The sequence below is a fragment of the Protopterus annectens genome, chromosome 2.part1 (genome assembly GCF_019279795.1).
Source record: "Protopterus annectens isolate FY-2018-M chromosome 2.part1, PAN1.0, whole genome shotgun sequence".
NCBI lineage: Eukaryota > Metazoa > Chordata > Ceratodontiformes > Protopteridae > Protopterus > Protopterus annectens.
Genome location: NC_056729.1, coordinates 1,665,767,561 through 1,665,792,137, shown reverse-complemented (window position 1 = coordinate 1,665,792,137; position 24,577 = coordinate 1,665,767,561). Strand labels below are relative to the sequence as shown.

The 24,577-nt window shown below is 39.2% G+C and overlaps 1 protein-coding gene across 3 annotated transcripts in view; it reads left to right on the top strand.

Moving 5' to 3' along the window:
- The window catches only part of PLEKHN1 (pleckstrin homology domain containing N1), a 186,306-nt gene that overhangs the window by 139,458 nt on the left and 22,271 nt on the right, over nucleotides 1-24,577 (top strand). For 2 of the 3 annotated variants that reach the window (XM_044063095.1, XM_044063093.1), the window contains exons 11-14: nucleotides 9,867-10,049; nucleotides 14,157-14,321; nucleotides 18,542-18,769; nucleotides 21,703-21,745. In XM_044063095.1, coding sequence (XP_043919030.1) covers nucleotides 9,867-10,049; nucleotides 14,157-14,321; nucleotides 18,542-18,769; nucleotides 21,703-21,745 — 619 coding nt within the window. The remainder of the gene's footprint in view (nucleotides 1-9,866; nucleotides 10,050-14,156; nucleotides 14,322-18,541; nucleotides 18,770-21,702; nucleotides 21,746-24,577) is intronic. The other variant, XM_044063094.1, reaches the window with a different exon arrangement.

Below are 24,577 nucleotides of genomic sequence, written 5' to 3'. Positions count from 1 at the left end.
CCAACAAAGAGAGACAGTCACAAGATCACATACAAGAGTAGTCAACTTGCAATTCAGGTAGACTTCTGGAGCAGAACCCATGATTGCAAAGTCATCCCCAGTGAAACAGTCACCCCATAGCCACTAGTTGCCACAATCAGCTGCAAGCAGTGGTCAGAAAAGGCACTAAGGTCAACAGAGACCAGGCTGAAGACCTGGAAGTTGACTGGAGAGAAAGTAAAATAATTCAAGGAATTACTCAGGGCTGTAGCACCCCAAGAAGAGGAGGAAATAGGTGGAGTTGAAGAAGAATGGCAGCGCCTAAAAACAGCATGTGTTAGGACTACACTACTCAAGACTGGTGTGGTATCCTTCAAGGCCCCCGAGCAAGTGGAAACCACAACCCAAGCTGCGGAAGCCCTTACAAATGCCTTCTACGAACACCTCCAGGACTGCATGGATCAGGCAATCCCTAATAAAACCAAGACTCTTTCCACCAAGGGCAAACGTCCAGTCTGGTGGACCCCAGCCATAAACAAACTTTACAATAAGAGGAGAAAGCTGTTACATGATAGAGCAAAATCCATAAAAGAGAAGACACCCTTGATCATTATTAGTAAAAAAAATACGAGCACTCATAAAATCATCCAAGGCCAACTTTGAGAGAAAAATTGCCATAGATTCAAAAGACAATCATAAGGCCTTCTTCAGCTATGTTAGAAACCTGGGTGGAATCTCCCAGATATGCTCAGAATTAGTCCACAATGATACAAAAATCACTGAACCCACAGACATTGCCAACATACTGGCGGACAGGTTCAGTGCAAACTTCACCCCCCTCTCCCCTCAAAAGGAGAGATAACTATCCCAGCGGAGTGTAGCCTCCCAGACATCTCAAATGCGCAGGCAAAAGCTGCTCTCTCTAAAGCTAAAAACACAGCATCAATGGGACCGGATGGTGTCCCCGGCTGTGTGCTACACGAACTCAATGAGGAACTAAACCCGCACATAAGGCAGCTGTTTAATCTTAGCCTTACCACAGGATACGTGCCCAAGGAGTGGCATACGGCAACTGTGGTCCCACTCCACAAAGGCGGTGCCTCTACGGACCCTGGTAATTACCGCCCCATAAGCTTAACAAGCCTGGTCTGCAAAGCTATGGAGAGGATCATAATGGAACTCATAAACAAAGACATAGGGGACTTGCAGACATTGGACCCGACCCAGTTTGGCTTTGTCAAGGGCAGATCATGCCTTTTGAACTTGGTCGACTTCTTCGAAACAGTCACCAAGGCTATTGATGAGGGAAAGACAGTCCATACAGCCTACCTTGACCTTGCAAAAGCTTTCGACACAATACCCCACTCAGGTATTATAGAGAAACTTACCAGCTTAAATGTAAACCCATATGTCACAAGATGGGTTGCAAACTGGCTAAAGGACAGAACCCACAGGGTCAGAGTTGCTGGCACCATGTCAGACTCCAAGCCGGTCACAAGTGGTGTCCCACAGGGCTCAGTCCTTGGCCCCCTGTTGTTCGGCATCTACTTCTCAGAAGTACAGGCAAACATAGGAGGACTATGGCTGACAAAGTTTGCAGATAACTGCAAACTGGGCGCCATAGTGGAAAGTACATTGGACACAGATATCCTTCAGAGGGGTCTCACAGAAACTGATAGCTGGTGCCAGAGCCATGGCCTGAAGTTAAATGCCAAAAAATGTATAGTCATACCCTTCGGGAAAAACAAGGTAACCCCAAGCTACCATATAGGTGGCAATCCACTAAGCACAGAAGAGGTTATCAGGGACCTGGGGACCCAGGTTGACAGTGGCCTTTCTTTTGACACTCACATTGCTAAAGTGGTTAGAAAGACCTTCTACATTGCCCACCTGATCATGAAGGGATTCACATCCAGATCAAGTGAGGTCATTGTTCCCCTGTACTCTTCACTTATCAGACCAATGATCGAGTACAATGCCCCATTCGGGATGTATCTCACCCGACACCTGCAGCAATTGGAGAGACCCCAAAAGTTCCTCACCAAAAGGATAAAGGGATTCCAAAATCTGTCATATGCTGCCAGACTGAAGAAACTCCAGCTCTATTCAGTCGCATACCGTCTGCTCAGAGGTGACCTGTGCCTGACATACAAGGCCATGACCAACCCGGAATTAATGGACATGCTCCACCTCAAAAAATCCAAATCTACCAGATCCACTAGAGCATAGATTTGTCACTTAGAGACTCCCTATGCTGTGGAATAAAATCCCGGTCCATGTGAGGCAGAGCACCTCGCTGGCTCTGTTCAAGAGAAATCTTGACCGGTGGATGGGAGATCGTGGGTTTACCCCGGGAATCATCTCTGTGTCACTGCTGGACAGAGGCAAAACAAACTAATGGGCACAATATTTTTTAACATAAGGGGTGGCGTAAGCTACAAAACTTTGGGCTAGGCTTATAAATGCCTTAGGGCAGATAGCCTAGTATAAACCTATGAACCTATGAACCTAAAATATATGTGGCCGAGCCAGGTGTGGAAGTAAGGTACATAAGGAAAGCTGGTGGTGGAATGCAGAAGTCTAGGAAGTCATTAAAAGAAAAAAAGGAGTGCAGGAAGAAGTGGGAGACAGAAAAGACTGACCAGGCTAGGAAGGACTACTGGTTGCCTAATAAAGAAGCTAAGAAAGAAGTTGCAATAACAAAGAATAGGGCATCGGAGGCACTGTACCAACTTCTGGAAAGTGACTCAGTAAGGGGCACAAAGAAACTATATCAGGTTGCAAGGCAAAGACAGAAAGATAAAAAAGATGGTCAGACACCCTTCATAAGGAATAAAAGCAACAACCTGCTCACCAGTCCAGACAACATCAAAGGCAGATGGAAGGAGTATTTCCAGCAGCTTCTGAATGAAGAAAACCCCACAGAAGCTGTACTACCCTAGAAACAGTCTACAATGAGAGAAGAAGAGGAGCCCACCCTAGAAGAAGTAAGAACAGCACTAAGGAAAATGAAGTCAGGGAAAGCAGCAGGCTCAGATGAGGTCACAGCAGATATGATAAAGATGATGAGTGAGGTAGGGGAGAAATGGCTCCTGATGGTACTAATAGCAGTGTGGAGAGAAAGGCATATCCCAGATGACTGGAGAATAAGAATACTTGTCTCAGTGTACAAGAACAAAGGGGATATCCACAACTGTGGGCAGTACAGAGGCATCAAGCTCCTATCACATTGCATGAAAGTTCTGGAGAGGGTGATTGATAAACAGATACGCAGAGTAGTAGAATGTAAGATGGGAGGTCAGCAATTTGGATTCAGATCAGGTTGCAGCATAACTGACCTGATGTTTGCATTGAGACAGATACCTGAGAAGAAGCTAGAGATGAGGAAAGAGTCCAATTGGGCATTCCTAGACTTGGAGAAAGCATATGACAAGGTCCCAAGAAAGCTGATCTGAGCAGTACTGTGGTGGTTTGAAGTCCCAGAAACATTGGTAGAATTAGTGCATGCTATGTACAAGGACCCAATGACTCAAGTATGGGCAGTGTTTGGCCTCACAGAGGGGTTCCCAGTGGGTGTGGGTGTACATCAAGGTTCAGCTCTGAGCCCACTGCTGTTCATATTAGTGATGGCTGTATTAGCAAACAGGTTAGAGGGGATGGATCAACAAAGCTGCTGTATGCAGATGATGTAGCAGTACAGGCAGACTCTGAGCTAGAACTTCAGCAAAGGATAGGAGAATGGAATGCAAGTCTGAAGGCACATGGAATGAAACTTAGCACAGATAAGACGGTAGTAATGACAGCAAATTGGGGAAATCAGAAGAAGCTGAGAATAGAGATAGAAGGGAAGATAGTGGAACAGGTAAACAGCTTCAAGTATCTGGGAGGAGTAGTTGAGGAGAAGGGTAGTTTGAATGAAGAGGTCAAAGCTAGAGTCAGAGGGGCTGCAGCCAACTGGCATAGAGTATCAGGTGTAGTCTATGACAGAAGAATGCCAAAGAAGCTGAAAAGTAAGGTGTACGAGACAGTGGTGCGACCAGTACTACAGCATGCTGCAGAAACCTGGGCAGTAAAGGCAGAACAGTTGAAGATGCTAGAGGTGATGGAAATAAAGTGCATGAGAAAGGTGGTAGGATGCACACTGTGGGACAGATGAAGAAATGAGGACATAAGAGCAGAAGCCAAAGTAGCTCCAATTGCAGAAAAGATCAAAGAGAACAGATTACAGTGGTTTGGGCACATGTGCAGAAAAGCAGAAGACAATCTGGTGAGGAAGATTTGGGACAGACAGGAAGAAGGTAAGAGGAAGTGAGGACATCCAGCAAAGAGGTGGAAGGATTGTGTGAAAGATCTGCGACAGTTGGGCATGAGTGTTGAAGAAGCAGGAATGTGGCACTGAATCGAAAGAGCTGGTGACAGTTAACACGATACCCCGACCCCATGTAGAAAAAAATGGGAAAGGGGGGCTGATGATGATGATTAGAAAAAAAGGCAGAACTGGAAAGAAAAAAGCAAGGAGAAGTAACTGAGGAAACACAGTAGGGGGGTGGGGTCTATATCAGTTCAACAAAACAGCACATCATCGAATACAACAACCTCTAACCATGAAATCTAAAAACATCGAAAGCTCAGAATATCGAATTTTTTCCCTGCGAAAAAAATCACTGTTCTGAGAAACACACACAACACAAGCACACCAAAATGCAGCAATCCACACACATACACTTAACATCCTACATCTAACCCTAAACTAAACTGTACATATAGTACTATCTATCTACTATCTTTAACCCAAACCCTAATCCTAAGGTCTGTCACTATCGCCCATTCACCTCAACCGCGCTGTAACCCTAACTCACATACCCCGCCCTAACCCTAAAGTCTATCACTATCGTACACTCACCTCACCCGTGCCCTAACCCTAACTCACATACCCCGCCCTAACTTTAAAGTCTGTCACTATCACACACTCACCTCACCCGTGCCCTAACCCTAACTCACATACCCCGCCCTAACCTTAAAGTCTATCACTATCGCACACTCACCTCACCTGCGCCCTCACCCTAACTCACATACCCCGCCCTAACCCTAATGTCCACACAATCGCACACTTATCTGAACCCAACCTGTAACTTTCCCCCACAGTGCTGAAAATAGCGAAGCCACAGAAATGGACAACCAAATTCTTTCCCTAGGAAAAAATTTGTTTATCTGCAGCTTCGTTTTTTCAGCGTTTGCTGTTTTCGGGTTGATATTAGACCATTCGAACTATTAACACTTCGATGATCTAATATAGACCCGGGGTGGGTGGATATGGTGGAAATATGGGTGCCATGAATGAAAAGGGAAATACGCATGCAGTATAGGGTCAGGAACCAGCTGTCGATTAGAAACCCAAAAAACAAGCATAAATAAATGCATAAGCAGCACAATGGCTCCTTGGTTAAGATTTCTGTCTCACTGGTGCAGAATCTGGGTTCCAAGTCCTGATTCCTCAGCACCATCTGTGTACAGATTGTATATTCTTCCTCTTTCCACATGGGTTTCTTCCTGGTATTCTTGTTTTCCTCTCTAAAACATGCTGGTTACTGTCTGTCCATCACAGAGTAAATCATTACTAGGTAAATGCCTGTCAGCCAAAGAGTCTTGATATGACTGTTGTTCTTTCCTGTTGTGGGACACATACTACTCAGGGGTTTATTTTCATTTGATATTCAACACGTTTGTTAGTAAAGAGAATTATTTGCAGCTGCTTACAAAATCTGTCACATGACAACTTGAAGTCAGTATTCCTTCTACCTAAGTTTATAATAGCTGATCTTAAGTCACTTGGAAAGCATGGGGAATGACCCACTGGTGAGATCGCAGTCCAATATCTTTGTCAGTTTCTACTAATCAATGTGAACTACATTATGGGTTCAGTCTTTTTTTGTACCATTCTCCATTTATCAACATAATCAAACTGGAGGTCATGGAGACTGGATTTTGTCCTGGCACTCACTGGGCAAAAGGCAGAGGAAAGAATCTTGAGCAGGACATCATCTTATCACATGACAGACAGACATGTGGGCAGTATACCTGCCAACCTACAGACATTCAAAAGAGGAGCAAAGGCCCTTAAAAAGTATGTACAGTAAAAAAAAAATCTAGCCATCTAATTAGCATCAAATGTGAATACCACATAACTTCACCCACTTCCAGTAGGAATGTGGAATACTACTCCGAAACACGTTTATAAATCCGAGAGTAGCAAAAATTATGGAAAAATGTAAGTACATTATGAAAGAGACAATGTAAAATCTGTAGACATTAATGAACTATGTTACAAAATTCTAGCACTCGAGGTTATTTATTTTTGCTTTTGAAGATGGAAGATGGAAGATGTATGTGCCTTCTTTTGTAAGTTACTGTTGCTGCTTGTATGTTGGTCATTTAATGTAATTTTCTGCATATCAAACAGCTTCAAAAAATTGAGATTCAGAAAATTGTGTGAAGGGGTAAATCAAGCCTGAAAATAGGGGCATATCTCCAAAAAAGGTGCACCATGTGCAGGGCTAAATGAGGACTGAAAATAGGAACTTCAAAACAGGGACGTGAGAGGTCTGGTGGACAGTTTAGAGGAGTCTAAGTTTACCTATAGAATGTCATTTGGGATGTGGGGGGAAACAGATGTACCTAGTGGACACAAAGAAGACACTCATACTCTGCACAGACAGTACCCCTGCAGAGAACCACGCTTTGTGAGGCAACAATGCTAATCACTACATGACTGTGTCACCCATTCAAGAAACTTAAGTTATTGTGTGTGTGTGTGAGTGTGTGTGCGCATGTGTGTGTGTGTGTGTGTGTGTGTGTGTGTGTGTGTGTGTGTGTGTGTGCATGTGTGTGTGTGTGTGTGTGTGTGTGTGTGTGTGTGTGTGTGTGTGCGTGCATATGTGTGTGTGTGTGTGTGTGTGTGTGTGTGTGTGTGTGTGTGTGTGTGTGTGTGTGTGCGCGTGTGTGTGTGTGTGTGTGTGTGTGTGTGTGTGTGTGTGTGTGTGTGTGTTTGTGTGCATGCGTGTGTAGTGATGGGGGCACTGGAAGAGATTTTTCATGATTGTAACTACATTGCATCTTTTATAAGGAGACAAAAGAAGTTAAACTGTTTCAGGGAAGAGCATGCCCTTTGTGAGACTTGTGAAAAATGAAACTAGACATGGAATAAAGCAGAGTCATCTAGACCATGTGGGTAGGATTGGGATTTTGGGAATATTGTGACAGGCATTTAAGCAAAGTTTATAAGCATCTAATATTAGGAAACAGCAACAGCTGGCTAACTAATATTTAGAAAGAACACAGTAGTAAAGACTGGAGATGAGTGAATCTGGTATTTTAGAATGCAAAGCCTTATTCATGCATATTATGTGCAAGCTAGCTTAATAATATGCATTTGGTAACCACATAGGCCCACTAGACACATAGTCCATTTTACAGGGGTGACCCAGTAGCAATTTCTGGTTAAATGACTTGTTCAAGTTCACACAGTGGGCAAATGAGGATTGAGAGAATCAACCCCTGTACTAGAGGAACTGCCAGCCTACCATACACAAATGGCTACAATGTACTAGAGGAACTGTCAGCCTACCATACACAAATGGCTACAATGTACTAGAGAAACTGCCAGCCTACCATACACAAATGGCTACAATGTTGTACTAAGCTGTTATTATGGAAGTTAAATATGTAAATGCCATGCAATGGAACTGCCCGCCTACCATACACAAATGGCTACAATGTTGTACTAAGCTGTTATTATGGAAGTTAAATATGTAAATGCCATGCAATGGAAATGCCAGCCTACCATACACAAATGGCTACAATGTTGTACTAAGCTGTTATTATGGAAGTTAAATATGTAAATGCCATGCAATGGAACTGCCAGCCTACCATACACAAATGGCTACAATGTTGTACTAAGCTGCTATTATGGAAGTTAAATATGTAAATGCCATGCAATGGAACTGCCAGCCTACCATACACAAATGGCTACAATGTTGTACTAAGCTGTTATTATGGAAGTTAAATATGTAAATGCCATGCAATGGAACTGCCAGCCTACCATACACAAATGGCTACAATGTTGTACTAAGCTGTTATTATGGAAGTTAAATATGTAAATGCCATGCAATGGGTGCAGGGACAATGTTCATCCATGGTGCCACAGGCATAAATATAGAAAGCAGAACTATAGCTGACTCTTCTAGTGCCCTGTACCGATCCCCGGTCTGGTGGCTCTCAACTACAAGTTCAACTAGTTAGACCAATGCCTATAAACTTAAAGTCCAAAAACATGCCAAATAAGCTGTAAAACCACAGAAACTTAAAAAAGCAGACATTTTTACATTGCAAACACTGCATCAGATGCATAAAAAGCAAATTAATTGAACACCTTAGATCAGATGATTGTGCATGGGCTTTGCTTCATAGGTGCATTTAATTTGCTTTTATCCACCTGATGCAGCATTTGTAAAGTGAAAGCTTATGCTGTTTTCTTAAATGCTTTTGTGGCTCCAGAGCTTATGTGGTATTTTTTCACCAGTAGATAAGTGATTACCAAAGACAGAGGGGCAGTTATATGAAGGATCATCAGGAAGCATGTCACCTCTCTCCCACAGTGAGAGTTGGAAGTTTAATAACTCATCAGCTTAATATTCTAATATGGAGAGAAAGCAAAACTGGGGGGGGAGGGGGGGCAGACGTGCGTGCATTCTCTTTCCATAACCATTACATGCTTCACTGTACAATGCTGGCTTAAGAGGTAGAAACCATCTTCATCATCCCACAGTATGACATGTTGTCACCATCACCAAGGGATATGTTTCCTGTTCTTCATGTCCAGCTTGCCAGACAATGAATCATTGGTGAATGTCATTCCCACTAAGAGACAAAGGACTTATCCAAAATGTGTTTGTCTAGTTTCTTCAGGTAGCAGAAAGCAGACAAGCAGGAATCACAAACTGGCACTGACTTGTTAGCTCTACAGAGTTCAGAAAGTGTTGGCCACAAATTACATTCAGAATAAAACTGATCAATCTAGGTTAACTATTGTTTTAAATTTAACTGGTCTAAACTTTTTTTTTTTCACTATAGACATGGCACCACTATTCTCTGCTGTACATAGAAGATAATCATAGGAATGTAATGCATTAAAATGGAAAGGGACTTGTCGTTGCAACACTTTACTGACCATTTTAGTGTAATTTAGAAATGAAAGAAAATTGGAATTCATTTGAAGGGAAATCAATGAATATCATTTACTGATCTGAATATGATGGGAGCTGAAGAAGTGAGTGATCACCAGCATACTGATTACCAGCATAGTAAAACCGTTTAACGAAGATCTTTGATTTTTTTTTTTATTTCAGACCTTTGTATAAATAATTTTAACTAGCTTTAGGGATGAGTGTTATGATTTAGTTTTAACAATCTCAGAAATAAAAAAGAAATATCCCTTCAGAAAAAAAAAACAAACTAAGTGGTATAGAGATGTTTTGTCAAAGGATCATGTCCGTGACAAAGAACCTAGTCTGGCAACATTTGGGAGAAGGGGAGGCAGGGCCTTATGGTGGCTGTTTTGATTTGAAATTTACCTGATTTGTTCTGTATTTTTCAGAATTTTGAGGAGCTGTAGTAAGGAAGTTGCCTGATTAAAAGCACCAGCCCCTTCCCACCATACACACACACTATTTTTATTCATCTCAAATGGATACCCTTGCAAGGAAAGTGCAAAATCATGCACCAGGCTGACAACTGACAAAAATGTAAAATTGTAAACTAACCTTTATATAGTTTATTGTAATGCATGTAGGCCTATATTTTTCATTTTCTATATTTTGTCATTTACGCAGTCTTCAGGCAGTGGAAGATCTGCTGTTGTAAACAAAAGTTATGACTCGATGATTATAGAGATCCCATCCAGCTATTTGCATGGACTGAGCCAGCCTGTGAGTGAAGTAGAAAGGCGATCATTTGCGTTCCATGAAAATCACAAGGAGGAGCCCTTCTCACCAGGATACAGTGAGCCCCTGCACGTAAGTTGAGAGTTCTTGCTGTGCAGTGATGCCAGAAACATTAAAAGGGTAAACTAGGTCATGGTCAAAGGGTCTGAGAAAACACGATATGTATGCTTGGGTTTATTTAAAACATAACTGGAACAGACAGTTATCACACATTTGAATTCCAGTTTAGTCATAGCATATCTGATAATGTAGCAGACGTATTTTTCCTTCTATCTGAAGACAATAACTGAAGTCAAGTGTCATCACATTCATTAACTAGTTGTTATCAGCTTAGGCTAGAGTAATTTTATGTTTAGGTTTGATGATTATTTGCTGATCCAAAATGTCAAAGTGCAGTTTTCTGAGAAGATCAGTCAAAAACCTGTTTTGATTAATGTTTTTACTTCACATGTCCAGGGGTATCTCCAATCTTCTGATTACTGTCTATATCTATATCTGTATGTCTATATCTATATCTATATCTATATCTGTATGTCTATATCTATATCTATATCTGTATGTCTATATCTATATCTATATCTACATCTATATCTATATCTGTATCTATATCTATATCTATATCTATATCTGTATCTATATATCTATATCTGTATCTATATCTATATCTCTATCTATATCTGTATCTGTATCTATATCTGTATCTATATCTATATCTATATCTATATCTACATCTACATCTACATCTACATCTACATCTATATCTATATCTGTATCTGTATCTATATCTATATCTATATCTATATCTATATCTATATCTACATCTACATCTGTATCTGTATCTATATCTACATCTACATCTACATCTGTATCTATATCTGTATCTATATCTACATGTATATCTACATCTACATCTACATCTGTATCTATATCTGTATCTATATCTATATCTACATCTACATATACATCTACATCTGTATCTGTATCTGTATCTATATCTACATCTACATCTGTATCTGTATCTACATCTACATCTACATCTACATCTGTATCTGTATCTGTATCTCTATCTGTATCTGTATCTATATCTATATCTTTTTATGCCTATATGTATTTGTTTGCTTGTTTGTTTGTGTATTTTTAGTTAGTTAATAAGTTAAATTGTTAATCAGGGTGATGGACTTATTTAACAGGGTTCATTTTAGTCACAGCAGCAGTACTGCAGTGGTGGTGCTGCGGTAGTGTTGTTGCCTCATAGTAAGACGTTGTCCTGTTCTATTCTCAGCTAGAGCGTCTTCTTTGTGGAGACATGCGTGAATGGGCGTACCTTTGTTGAAGGTTGTGTGTCAGAGCTGGCATCTCGGCACGTAAAAATCTACTGCCAATCATTAGCGGACCGGAGTTCTGCTGTGGCGATCCCTAACCGGGGAAAAGCTGAAAGACACAACAACAACAACATTTTAGTCACAGCACTAATGGACAGTAATTGCATACACATACAAAAATCTAAAACAATGTATATAGATAATTAGTTAGGTCAAGTACAGAGTACATTTGTGTGTTCATAGATTTGTAGGATATTACTAGGCTAGCAGCCCTTGAGCCTTTATAAGCCTAGCATATTAATCCCCGGTTGCCCCAATTTTCCTTGGTTAGATGGACGTACTTTACAGATCAGCCCCAACTACCCCAGTGTAACTAAGTATGACCAACAGATGAGATGGTAGTGATACGGTCACTACACCACTGCGTTACTGCAAAAACACCATTGCATAACCAACTATGTACATTATTTACACAGGCTAACTCAGAGGATTAGGTGAATAAATTGATACAGAATTAGGTAGATAGAAAGACAAATAGAGTGAAACATACATAAACAAATAACTACTAGGCAGCTAGCTACTGATGGCAAATTAGGGCCTTTGGCCATCCACTGTACCATATGACTGCCATATCCCCATTCCTGATCGTATTGTTTTTCCTTGGCAAACTTCTTATGAATATCCACTTATTTAGATCAGCAGTAAGGATTTTCTTCCTTGTCTCTACCATAAGGCAGTTTTGAGTAACTATCATTCTGGCTTTGAAAAGTTTCCATGTACTGTTGTATAACCTTATACACTGCTGCCCATGGTTAAAGATGATCACTTTCTGCAGACTGATTATAGTTTTCCTATACTTGTAAGTTTCTGACATTAACTGCATTTAGCATAGGTTGAAGAGTTCTTCCCACGCATTTTGTCCTGATATGACTAAGGTTGTACATACTGGAGTCCCTTACTCTGTTTTGATATCTGTGAAACTTTCAGATACTGAGGTCATATTGTTTCCTGGTATGACTGATGTTTGCACATATTGTGGTCCCCTTACTCTTTCTTGATGTTATGTAAGGATATGAATATAAGGGTCCCTATCTTTTATCCTGACTCGAATGAAGGTTGCATTCACTGTGGTCCATCACTCTGTTCTGATGTGAGTGAAGGGTGCAGATAAGAGTGTCCCCCATTTAGCTAACTGAAGTTTGCATATACTGTGCTTCCTGACTGCTCTTATACAACTGAAGAGCGCATAGAGTGGGGTTCCTCACTCTGCCCATATATGACTGAAAAGGTGTAAAAATGGGGTCCTTCATTCTATCCTGATATGAGTGAAAGATGTGTATACTAAAATCCCTTGCTCAGACTGATGTTTATGAAGGGTGCATGCACTTACAGAATTCCCATGCATTTTGCTATGTGAATTAAGAGCATTGTTTAAGATCTTCATCAGGTTTTTGCACTTTCATGTTTAGGTTGTATATTTCATAGGTTCGTACTAGGCTAACTGCCCTTGCGAGCCATTTTTAAGCCTAGCCAATTATCCCTTGTGAGTCTCAAACCCTGCACTTTGTGTTTGTAAGGCAAACACCTTAACCATAAGGCCACCCTCCCAACCAATATCATTTAATTCCCTTGAAAGTGAAAGCTAATGTTCCTTGTTGATTGATTAATTTGTTTTTTGTAGCCCCTAGTATCTGCTTCTGTTAAGTGACTGCCATTTAATAAGCAGTGTTTATATACAAAGACAGCTATGAATGTTTGAAAGTGGTGCAGAGTGAGGGTGTGTTTTGTTAGCAGTGGAGTGGCAGGAAAACATTGGAATGACTATACTAGCAAAATTGAGTTCATGTAGTTATTAATTGATATAAAAATTATATTGATTAATTGTTGATTGCATTGTAAAGTAAGTGATGTTATGTTATAATTATTTTATCTGACTGAAGGTGGAAGCGAAGGAGGCCTATGGCTCAGAGTCAGTGTTTTTCAGTGGTTGTTTGATACATGCTTGTTTTCAGTGTGTATTTTACAGATGTAAGGATTATTAACATTGTCCTGTTATGTCTGAAGGGCACAGAGGTAACCTGAATACATGGTGAAAGGTTTACATGATGCTGTTCCTCATGCCTAACTCCATGGTGTAGAGGGATAAAGCCATTGCAGTGATCTATGCCACTGGAGTTTGATTAACTACCCCAGCACTGGAGGTGCTAGGTAGGGAGGGCGAGGAGTGAAGGAGCATGACTCACTTGCCTATCCTGGGGGTGGAGAGGGTAGTAAGCACTTCAGGATTAAATGGGGAAGTGTGATTTCCTCTGGTAGAGACCAAGGATACCATCTCCTATGCATGAAGGAAGGGAGGAGGGGTTGCTTGTTGATAGTATCCATTGCAGAAGTGAGGGATAACCACCAGGGACAGTCCACTGCATGTTCTACTTTGGTTCTGTGAGCTGGGCATCTGTGGAGATTGCTAGGCTTAAGTTGAAAATGCTCGAGCAACCTCTGGTAGCTGTCTGAATTATGTTCCTCTTAGTTGATCTTCCACCTTGGTGATGGAGAAAAATTGGCTGATTGGCCAAGAGGGAGCTGATAGTTTACAAGCACTGAAGCCAAAGGGTGTAAAAAACACACAGACAGAATGAGGTCCCTCTGCCCTCATCTGAGGGTTGGGGATTGTCATAATGGTTAAATTGTTTACCTCTCAAGTGCAAAGTACAGGGTTTGATTCTTAGCCATGAATGGAAACGTGTATCTTTAGTTTGTAGAACAGCACAGATCTGTCTATGGTATCTATACACATTTTCACTTTTAATGAAATTATTCCTGAAGCAGGAAATATAACGTCTTTCATTTTTTTTTTCAGGTTAACAGGTGTAGTGACCAGTCACAACTCAGCCAGTCTTTGCACTCAGCACTGTATCATGGTTGTCCACAGGGAAAAATGCAACCGACACCACTTTCTCCAATCTACAATGAGCCTTACATCTCAGGAACCCAGGCTTCTCCAATTTTGTCTGTGCATACAAGTGTAAGTATTCGCTGCATTCACAGTTTTCTTCAGACAAAAAAATCATATTTTGATTTTGGAAGAAAAAATATTTAAGGGAGATAGGTAGCTGTATGCACATGGAATTATAACATTTTTTTCTCTGCCATGCCATATGCCCACATTCCCTTGTAGCTTCACAATGATGAAGCTTATAGAGAAGCAATGGAGATACTCCACCCCCCACAAATGGAATTGTTTTAGAGATAGACTTAGGTTTATACATTTTCTGCACTGTTATTACATCACTGCCATAATTCTCTGATTGTGAAAACAAACCAGTTAGAATTAATTAGTTGATCAGTTAATTCATTCACTCATTCTACATGTTTTACTTTATCCAATTCAGGGTCACAAAGTTCATATGTTAATATTAAGCTAACTGCCCTTGTGAGCCATTTTAAGCCTAGCCAATTATCCCTTGTGAGACTCAAACGCTGCACCTTGTGCTTGCAAGGCAAACACCTTAACCATTAGGCCAGGCCACCCTCCCAACCTCCAAGTATAGTCTTAACACTCAGTGGGTGAGTGACAGACAAATGTATGCTGGACTGGATGTCATTCTGTTGCAGCATGCACACGTTCCCTCACTCATGGAACACAGATTTATGAGCAGCTTGAGGGACACTCAACTTACCTGCAAGACTGCACTGTGTGATGAAACTGGGACTCCCACACAGACAGAAGAAGACAAGTAGACTTAGAACAAAAGTAGTGCCAGGCAAGAACTGGGGAGCCAAGAGCAGAGACTTAGCAGTGCTGTCACTCTGATATTAAGTTGAGTTTAGCCATTAGTGCATGGTTCTCAAAAATGGCACTGAAGCAGTAACAATGTATGACCAGTGTAGGCATGGGCATGCCCTATGTCCATGTATTCATAATGCAAATACTACTGTGGCTTAATGTAATTCAGTCCAGTTGTAAGCAAGACTGCAACATCTGGTCATGCTTGCATGTAAGGATTTATTTTGTATGTACTGTCTAAATGTCAAGACCACTTACCAAAACATGAACCATTTAATTTAGAAAACCACTTTATGAACTGTCGAAAAACAAAAGGCACATCATTTAAAGACACATGCACTCAAAGGTACATAAATCTAAACCAGTTTATGCTGTAGGACAAGCCTTCCAGCAACTGTCACATGCCATAACTCACACAATATCATTACTCTCACTCTATGGCTGTGCAAACATGGGCAGGGAGATTTTTTGTGAAAGTGTGATCTGTTTGATGTGATAATAGAGTTATGCTATCATTTAATTAACTTTACATATACAGACCTCAAGCCAACTTCCACAAAAGAGAAGAAAGATGCTTGAAAAATGAATGGATACCCAAGTTCATCTAATCTACTGCTTATAATCTATGCCTTTTAAACCATGATTTAATATCATGTATGAATGAATGTTAGACTGCATAGTTATATTTAAATGTTGTCAAATGCAACATAATTACAAAATAACTATGATAATAACTAAAATAATAACTAGTAATATAATTTTTCAAGATACATATTTTGATGATTACTTATTCAGCAGTGAGTTTATAAGAAGTATGCTTCAATTCTGTATTGTATACTGTGCTGCATGATTATCAGGCCCAAGTAAACAATAACACCTACTATAGTTCCTTCATTATGTAAAAATTCAGACAGCATATAAAGAAAATCACAGAAATTAATGGGACAGCTGGGATTGTTGACAAGTTTGTATTTTCTCCTTTGTTCACATGAGAAAGAAAATATAACTTTATAAATTAATGGATAGATAGCATCTATGCTTCACCTTATTCGGAAGTAGCTACTGTGACTCTATTCAGTAGCCAAAGGTTAGGTTAAAAAAATCTACCTCCATTAGCTAGAATGAACTGCTTATGATTTTTTTTTACTGATACCCACAGGTACGTATGCCTCTATTTAAGGTATAACCAGGAACTTTAGTTCAGTTAAGTGACTTGCTCAGAGTCACATAATATGGCAGTGGAGGCCAGAAGCCTCAAACACTGCTCTACTAACTATACCTCCTCTAGGGATGTTTGTATGGGATGAAATGATTAAGCAACTATACACCTCTTCTTATCATAGGTATTTGTTGCATTTTTGTTGGTCTCTGTATGTGCTAGCACAACACACTGGTTCAGTGGCTGGAATGGAATTTGTTCAAATTAGATGTAGAGATACTATGAGCAGAAAATTCTTTGAAGTTTCTGACACAAGACTGCCCTTTGACAATTTGGATGGCAGGTTTATTGTTTTCCATTACGGCATTTAAAGTTGACCAAGTAGACCTTACTGCATTGCAATAAATCTGCCATGGACAGTTATATGGGTGGTGCAGTGGTTAATGTTGTCACCTCACAGCAAGAGATTTTCTAGTTTGATTCTCTGCTAGGATGCCTTCTGTGCAGAGTCTGAATGTCCTCCCTGCATTCACTTGGGTTTCCTCCAGGTACTTTGGTTTCCTCCCACATTTCAAAGACGTGCCCATGGAGTGTTTCTGACCGGGACTCTGCTGAAAATAGGCTTTGCCCTAGAAGGACTTTCCCAGTCTACAAATGTTAAATAACTAAATATGGCGGTGTTTTATATATCCCTTTCCAAGTCTTTTCTGCTGTCCTCTTCCTGTAACTATGTCTTAGTATTCAACACTGTTGATCAACTTGGCTACACTTGGTATTTAACTAAGCTGCAAGGTTCACTGCAAATCGGACAACAGAAACTATGAATACTTTTTAAACACATTTGTATGTTATAGCTAATACTTAAAGTGTCATTTTAATAATAAGTAGAACTACTCAGATCTTAGTTGGTAAGTTAAATACAAAATTGTCATGATGTTGCTAATGTTATGGCAAATGTACACTCTGCACCATCATCTGAAGGTGAGAAAAACATTTAGTGTTCCCTTCTTTGAAGCAGCTTAGAAAGGCTGCAGTATGATTCATCAGTACATTTAAAAAATGTTCACTTATTTTTCCCCACAAACCTCAAAGTACACATAATTTTATTAACTTACTTAAAAAAGGGGTCTATATCAGATCATCGAATGCTGAAAACAGCGAACGATGATTGATTGACCCTATTTCACTGAAAGCTGAAAATATCAACAGCTCAGAACAGTGATTTCTTTCCTAGGGAAAGAAATCGCTGTTCCAAACAAAAAAAAAAGTAACCAGTTAAAACACATACACACCTACCTTAACCCTACTTCTTACCCAAAATAAAAAAGGAAACAGTTTTAAACATATATCCACCTTGACTTAACCCTACTACGAACTCCCCCCAAAAAGTAAACATATATACACTTAACTAAACCCTATTACTAACTCTAAGGTGTACGCTAAATGTATTACTATATATGCACTTCCCTTAACCTGCACCCTAACCCTAAGGTCAGTAACTATTGCACATTTACATTCGGGAGCCATACCGGATAAGGGAATCTCTGAGACCGCACTTCAAGACTGCACTACAGTGCAAAACACGGCAAACTAACGAAGCGGCCAAGCAACTTCTTTCCCAGGGAAAGAATTCGCTGAAAAGTTGCTTCGCTATTTTGTCTGTTCATTATTTTCAGTTCGGTGAAAACGCATTCAACAGAATGTATTTTTGATGATGTGATAGGGACCCAAAAAAAGCATTACTCATTAAGTAGCTCCTCTTGTTCACACATAGAAGTGAAAAGTAGCATTAGTATTTAAACTTGCATTGAATACTTCCTGCACATTTTTTCCAGATAATTCTTAAACAGCTTTTGGATTGCTTTCCATTAGATAAACTGCACTGATGTAGTCATGGACTTCCGCTACATGCTTACTTCTATTTAACCCATGGCAGTCATGTGTCAGTATATAACCTGTCTGTCAAATTCAACAGCAATTTATTCAGTTCATAAATCCAAACCAAGTTCAAGTCTCATTTTGTAAAAAAAGTTTTCTCTGTTTCTCTCATTTAATTATTCTTAAAACATAACTCTCAATGCATTGGTAATTAATCATAGGATACATGCTTTAGATGAGATAATGATTAATCTCACATGCACAAAAGAATTAAATCTTATACTCTTGGCATATACTGCAGTAATTACGTTTAGTAGATATTAGTTTACTGTTATATTTTGTATGGCTATACTACATGAAAACTGCAACATTAATATCTTTAAAAAACATAGTAAAATGTTTCTGTTCATTGTTCCCTCAGCAGGTACAACATCATGCTCCATCGTCATCATTAGAAAAGATGGGAAACTCATTTAATTCTGAGGACTCTTCCAGTACGGCACTGTATGCAACACCACCTAAGAGGAAGTCCCCGTCAATGAAAAGCAAGAACACAAAAGATTTGCCAAAGGCAACAAAGTACAGCGAACCTAGTGACTCCCTAAAGTTACTGCCTGGTGCACCAATGAGCAATTGCCATCTAATGAATGTGAGTAACGTTGGGGGAATGTTATGTATCGTTTAATAGGCAGACAACCAAATAAGCTGTTATGTACTTTATTATTATCCTTAACAGTTTCATCTTCTGCTTGGGCAGCTGTGTAGCTTTGCACCAATCAGCTTCTAACATCTTAAAAGAGGGTGGGAATGTAATAGCTAATCTGAAAGAGGAGGGTACAGAGTACCTGAGATGTTCTATTTAGAATTTTTCATTTCTGCATATTGATGATACTTGAACAGTTTAAAGACAACAGTGGGTTTGGTGAATGATGTGGGTAATGCTTCTATTATTCTAATCAAGTAGTGATGCCCCAACACTGGCCCAGTATTCAAGGAGCCTCAATCCTCACCACTGTCAACAGTAGGTGACGTATATTGGGAGGATGACAAGTACACACACAGTATTTCCAGATGCAGCTCTCTGCACCAATTGGAATTTCCTTTAAGAGCACACAGTGTCCAAAGTCAGTCCGGGGCTGGTTTCTTCCTCTTTCTCCAGATCCCCAATAATCTCAGCTGAGTGACCAAGCCAAGGCCTCCAGCACCCTCTCTGTCCAATCAGTGCTTTGTGTCTCTGCCCAAGTACCTGACACGCAATCTCTGACATTTGATTTACACACACACACACACACACACACACACACACACACACACACACACACACACACACACACACACGCACATGCACACTCGCGCGCGCACACACACACACACATACACACACAAGCACACACGCACACACACACACACACACACACACACACACACACACACACACACACACACACACACACACACACACACACACACACACACACCCACACACACACACACCTGAGAAAGGCTGGCACAGGTTTACTAGCTATGGCCCCTTTTGCCCAGCCTATGAGGTAGTTATTACTGACACCAGCCAGCTCCTTATCAGCTACTTTAAGGCTCTTAACAAAGGGAGTCCATCGTACTGTGTAATGTTACTGTTAATACAAGTGGTAGTTTGACCAAGAGCAAGGCTGTTAGGAATGGTCTACACAATGCCACCAAATAAATATGCAAGTACTCCCAGAACTTAAATATCTCTAGACTGATCAGCCACAATGAATGGTTTAAATATATTTAATAATAACTAATAAAAGAATAAGACAATACTAAATATATATGTACAGTAACATCAGAGTTCAAAATCACAGGAAATATTTAAAACAACATTGCAGGGCAGACTCAAATAAATAAAGAAAAATATCTAAACTATGCTTTGCTATGTTTCTGACTATATCTAAGAGAATTACTGTAACCTAGACACTTACTTAAGAGCAGCAGGAAAGATTTGGTGAATGGATCTTGTCAGGTCCAAGACAGAATACAGAATGCACAGGCTCTCTCTCAGTCTATACATATGTCATTGTTACATTGCGTTTTATTTTTTTACTAAGTAGTGAGTATAGTGCATTGATACTTTGTTTTTTTACTAAGTAGTGAGTATAGTGCATTGATACTTTGGGTTTTACTAAGTAGTGAGTACAGTGCATTGATACTTTGTTTTTTTACTAAGTAGTGAGTATAGTGCATTGATACTTTGGTTTTACTAAGTAGTGAGTATAGTGCAATATACTTTGTTTTTTTACTAAGTAGTGAGTATAGTGAATTGATACTTTGTTTTTTTACTAAGTAGTGAGTATAGTGCACTGATACTTTGTTTTTTTACTAAGTAAAGAGTATAGTGCACTGATACTTTGCTGTTTTACTAAGTAGTGAGTATAGTGCATTGATACTTTGTTTTTTTACTAAGTAGTGAGTATAGTGCACTGATACTTTGTTGTTTTACTAAGTAGTGAGTATAGTGCATTGATACTTTGTTTTTTACTAAGTAGTGAGTATAGTGCACTGATACTTTGTTTTTTTACTAAGTAGTGAGTATAGTGCACTGATACTTTGTTTTTTTTACTAAGTAGTGAGTATAGTGCACTGATACTTTGTTTTTTACTAAGTAGTGAGTATAGTGCATTGATACTTTGTTTTTTACTAAGTATTGAGTATAGTGCACTGATACTTTTCATTTAGTTCAAAGTATTGCAGCTGTCAGTTAAAGTGCTAAGGGAGTGGGCTCTCATAATTTCAGGATTCATATTGAATTTCTTTCTCATGTCAGATTTTTTAAGACAGTCCTAATCAATGCAGCCACTGGAAAACTGCACCTGCGATTTATCCACAATTTGTGCAATTGTCATCTTGCTCTCTGCAATTTTTTTTGTATAATTCTTTTTTTTTTTAACATTGTATTTATGATTAAAAATGATGTAAGTATTTACATGTAGTCCTAGGTTGGATTCTCGTGCTTTTTCTTTTCCTGCTAACAAGTCACTTAACCTCACTGTCCTCCATAGTCAGGGCACATGTGCCTTGGGTTTCATTGGTAGTACTAGGTTTACAGTGCACTGGGCCATTGAGGCGCCGAAAACAAATTCCCAGCTGTCTCCAAACACTGTCTGGTTAAGTGAATTGCTCGAGGTCACACATTAGGCGAATGAGGGCTGACAGAATCAAAAGCCTTGTATCACAGGAACTACAGTTCACAACCTTAATCCTCTGCCCCAACAACCAAGTTAACAAGTGAATAAGTAAATAAAACTGAAAAATCATAATTAAGAATGAAATGATGTAAGTGTCAAAATAGTGTTTGTGCATGAAGTACAAAACAATGGGAATTGGATAATAAAAGGTAAAAGTTAAGACTCCCCCCACATAGAAATAGCAATAGATGATAGATTATACACAGAGGTAGGGTACTTGTTATAGCTTATGATTTTACAGTCTGATTTTCTGCATTTGAAATGGGGAGCAGTTTGTTCCATGGAAAAGTGATTTAAAAATAAAACTGTTTTTTTGGTATAAGGCACATTTTTATATTAGTACTTTATTTCACAGGTGCACTCCTACAAAGAAGAAAATTACTTACACCACAGAAATGGTAAATAATTTTTCTAAAGTGATTTTTCATTGCATCCATATTGTTATATTTTTTTTTGCTCATGGGTAATCCATGCAGCACCACTTTCTGATGTCATTGTTCTGTCATGCTCTCTGTTTTTAGTATCACCGAAATCAGAGTTAGTAGTGAGACTAATTAAACTAGAGTCATGAAGTATCTGTTAATTAAATATTTGTTTTTCATAAAGCATTTTTTTCACTAGATAGATCTCACTGTATAGTACAAGACAAATATTTGCATTTATTTATTATTTTTATCTGAGATACTATAGTTCTGCGCTTTGGTATATGAAGTATTTACATGAACAGGGCACGTAGTCTCACAAATATCCATAATTTATTTCCTTATCAGATACCAAACACAGAATAATTACATTTTATTTCATTTTTTATTGGTAATAATAAAAAAAAATCAGGAATTTAGTTTAAAACTAAAGTTGGGTGCTATATTTGCAAACAACTGTAATAAAAGCTGTTGATTACATGGAGTTCTTTTCTGTACTTTGTCTCATTTCTTGAGATGCATTTTTACACCTTATTAGTAAGTTACTCATTATTCAAAGCTTTCTGAAGGCAACATTTATCTCATTCTGGAAGCCCTGCATAATATGAGGGACGCTGTCTCTATGGAAAGTATACAGTACAGGGCCACAGAAATGATTCATAGAATGCAGGAGGTGTTATTCAAGCAAAAAAGACAAGCTTGTTCAGCTAGGATCACGGTAGACACAGAGTTAGCACAATTTAGACCTATAGAACATTAACCAGTCTGAAAGAAAGTGAGAAAGAGAAATGCTACAGAAAAAAGACAACAGCTGAAGGGGGCGTAATAAAAGGAGTTAAGAATAGACAATTTTTCAAGAAAAAAAATACTTTAATGCAGAAAGTAGAATTTATCAGTAGGTATAACAGCGTGCTATATAATCTGTGTGGGTATTATAGAGCTAAAACTGTATATTGTCTGTTGTGAACCAGAGAATGAATTGGGAAATAAAATGTCTGATTGTTGGCCACTAAGCACAGTTAAAAGAGTATGGGACTCGTGGGTTTGGAACAGATTTTGAAGGGACAGATTATAGAGGTTAGCTATACTTTAAGTGGACATGAGAACTGATTACAAATACAAAGGTAAAATAAAATACTGACCACTAGTTAGTAGGCAACAGCATGCTTCATTAATTTATAGTCTATATGCTTTACTAATCTGTTAGACATGGAAACACAGACTGTGTCTACATTTACTGAGAAGCAACTTGTTTAAAATTTAATGTACAAATAATCATCCTTTGGTAGAGAGGCCCCATTTGCTTGACTGGGTAGTAGCTCAAGTGGATGTAAAAGATCTCATGACACCTCACATGCCCTGGCCAAAGATCCCCTACTAGTATAAATACCTCCTTGGGTTTTCTCTGAAAATAGTCTGCCAGTATAGTGGGACTAACCCGGTCAGCAAAGTATACAGAAAAGAAATAAAATAAAATATTATAGCAATAACCCACGGCTGGGTGTGGGTAATGCTGGATTTACCCACGGTTGGTGTGGTTTGGTCATGAGGTCGAAGCCCGAGTGGCCAAACAAAGCCAACAGTGGGTAAATCCAGCATTACCCACACCCAGAAGTGGGTTATTGCTATTATACAATGACATTATTTAAGAAATAAAAAATAATTACTTGTCTTAAATAATGGCATTGTATAATGCCTCCTGGCTGCCCTTCCGCAGCTGTCTGGGTATTCTGCGGCAGTTCTGATGTACTGCACATGCGTATATTTATGCAGTACATCAGAGCTGTGGGCAAAAGCAACATAGAAAGCAAGATCTCCGTTGCTTTTTACAGCCTGTCTCGCTATGTTAAACGAGTTTAACATAGCGAGACAGCTTTAAAAAAAGCAACGGAGAATCTCCGTTGCTTTTTTTAAAGCTGTCTCGCTAGGTTAAACCCATTTAACATACCGAGACAGTTTTGAAAAAAGCAACGGAGAAAGCAAGATCTCTGTTGCTTTTTAAAGTGTCTCGCTATGTTAAATGGGTTTAACATAGCGAGACAACTTTAAAAAAAGCAACGGAGATGCTCCATTGCTTTTTTAAAAAGCTGTCTCGCTATGTTAAACTCATTTAACATGGCGAGACAGGTTGTAACAAGCAACGGAAATCCTGCGTTCTCTGTTGCTGTTAAAAAAAAAAAAAAAAAAAAAAAAAAAAAGTTATAGTAATGGAAAAAGTCCGGGCAACCGGACCTTTTTCCATTACTATAACTCTGATTTACAACATGCACGCTGACCAATCAGCGTGCACGTTTTGGAATATTAATGGGGTGTCGTTGTATAATGACTATTATATGCCCCACTTGTGATGCAAAATACAACATATGTTTTAAAAATGAGCATACTTCAACATTGCACCATAGCTGGAAAAGATAAATGAATCTGATGACTCACAAAACTTCACCATATCAACCCTCTGAACAGAACTGACCAAATAGTTTACCAACAACAAATGTCTGAATATCCCTATCTCATAAGTTATTCAATATATTCCTTATAAAAAATCAGATTATTGTTGAAGTGAATAACTGCATTACATTTGCAACAATTTTTGGTATGTAGTCAAATGAATTAGATAAGACTTTGGCAACTCAGTCACTGTCAATTTCCTTGGGGTATAATAATGCTGTTCCAGCAGGGCTAAGTAAAGAAAAAGCATCTGTTTCAGTTTACTCAGAGATATTAAAAACATTAGGAAGGACCCCACTGAATGCTCTAATGGATATAAAATCACCAGCAGTATTTAACTCAAAAGTCTTAATGAATTAT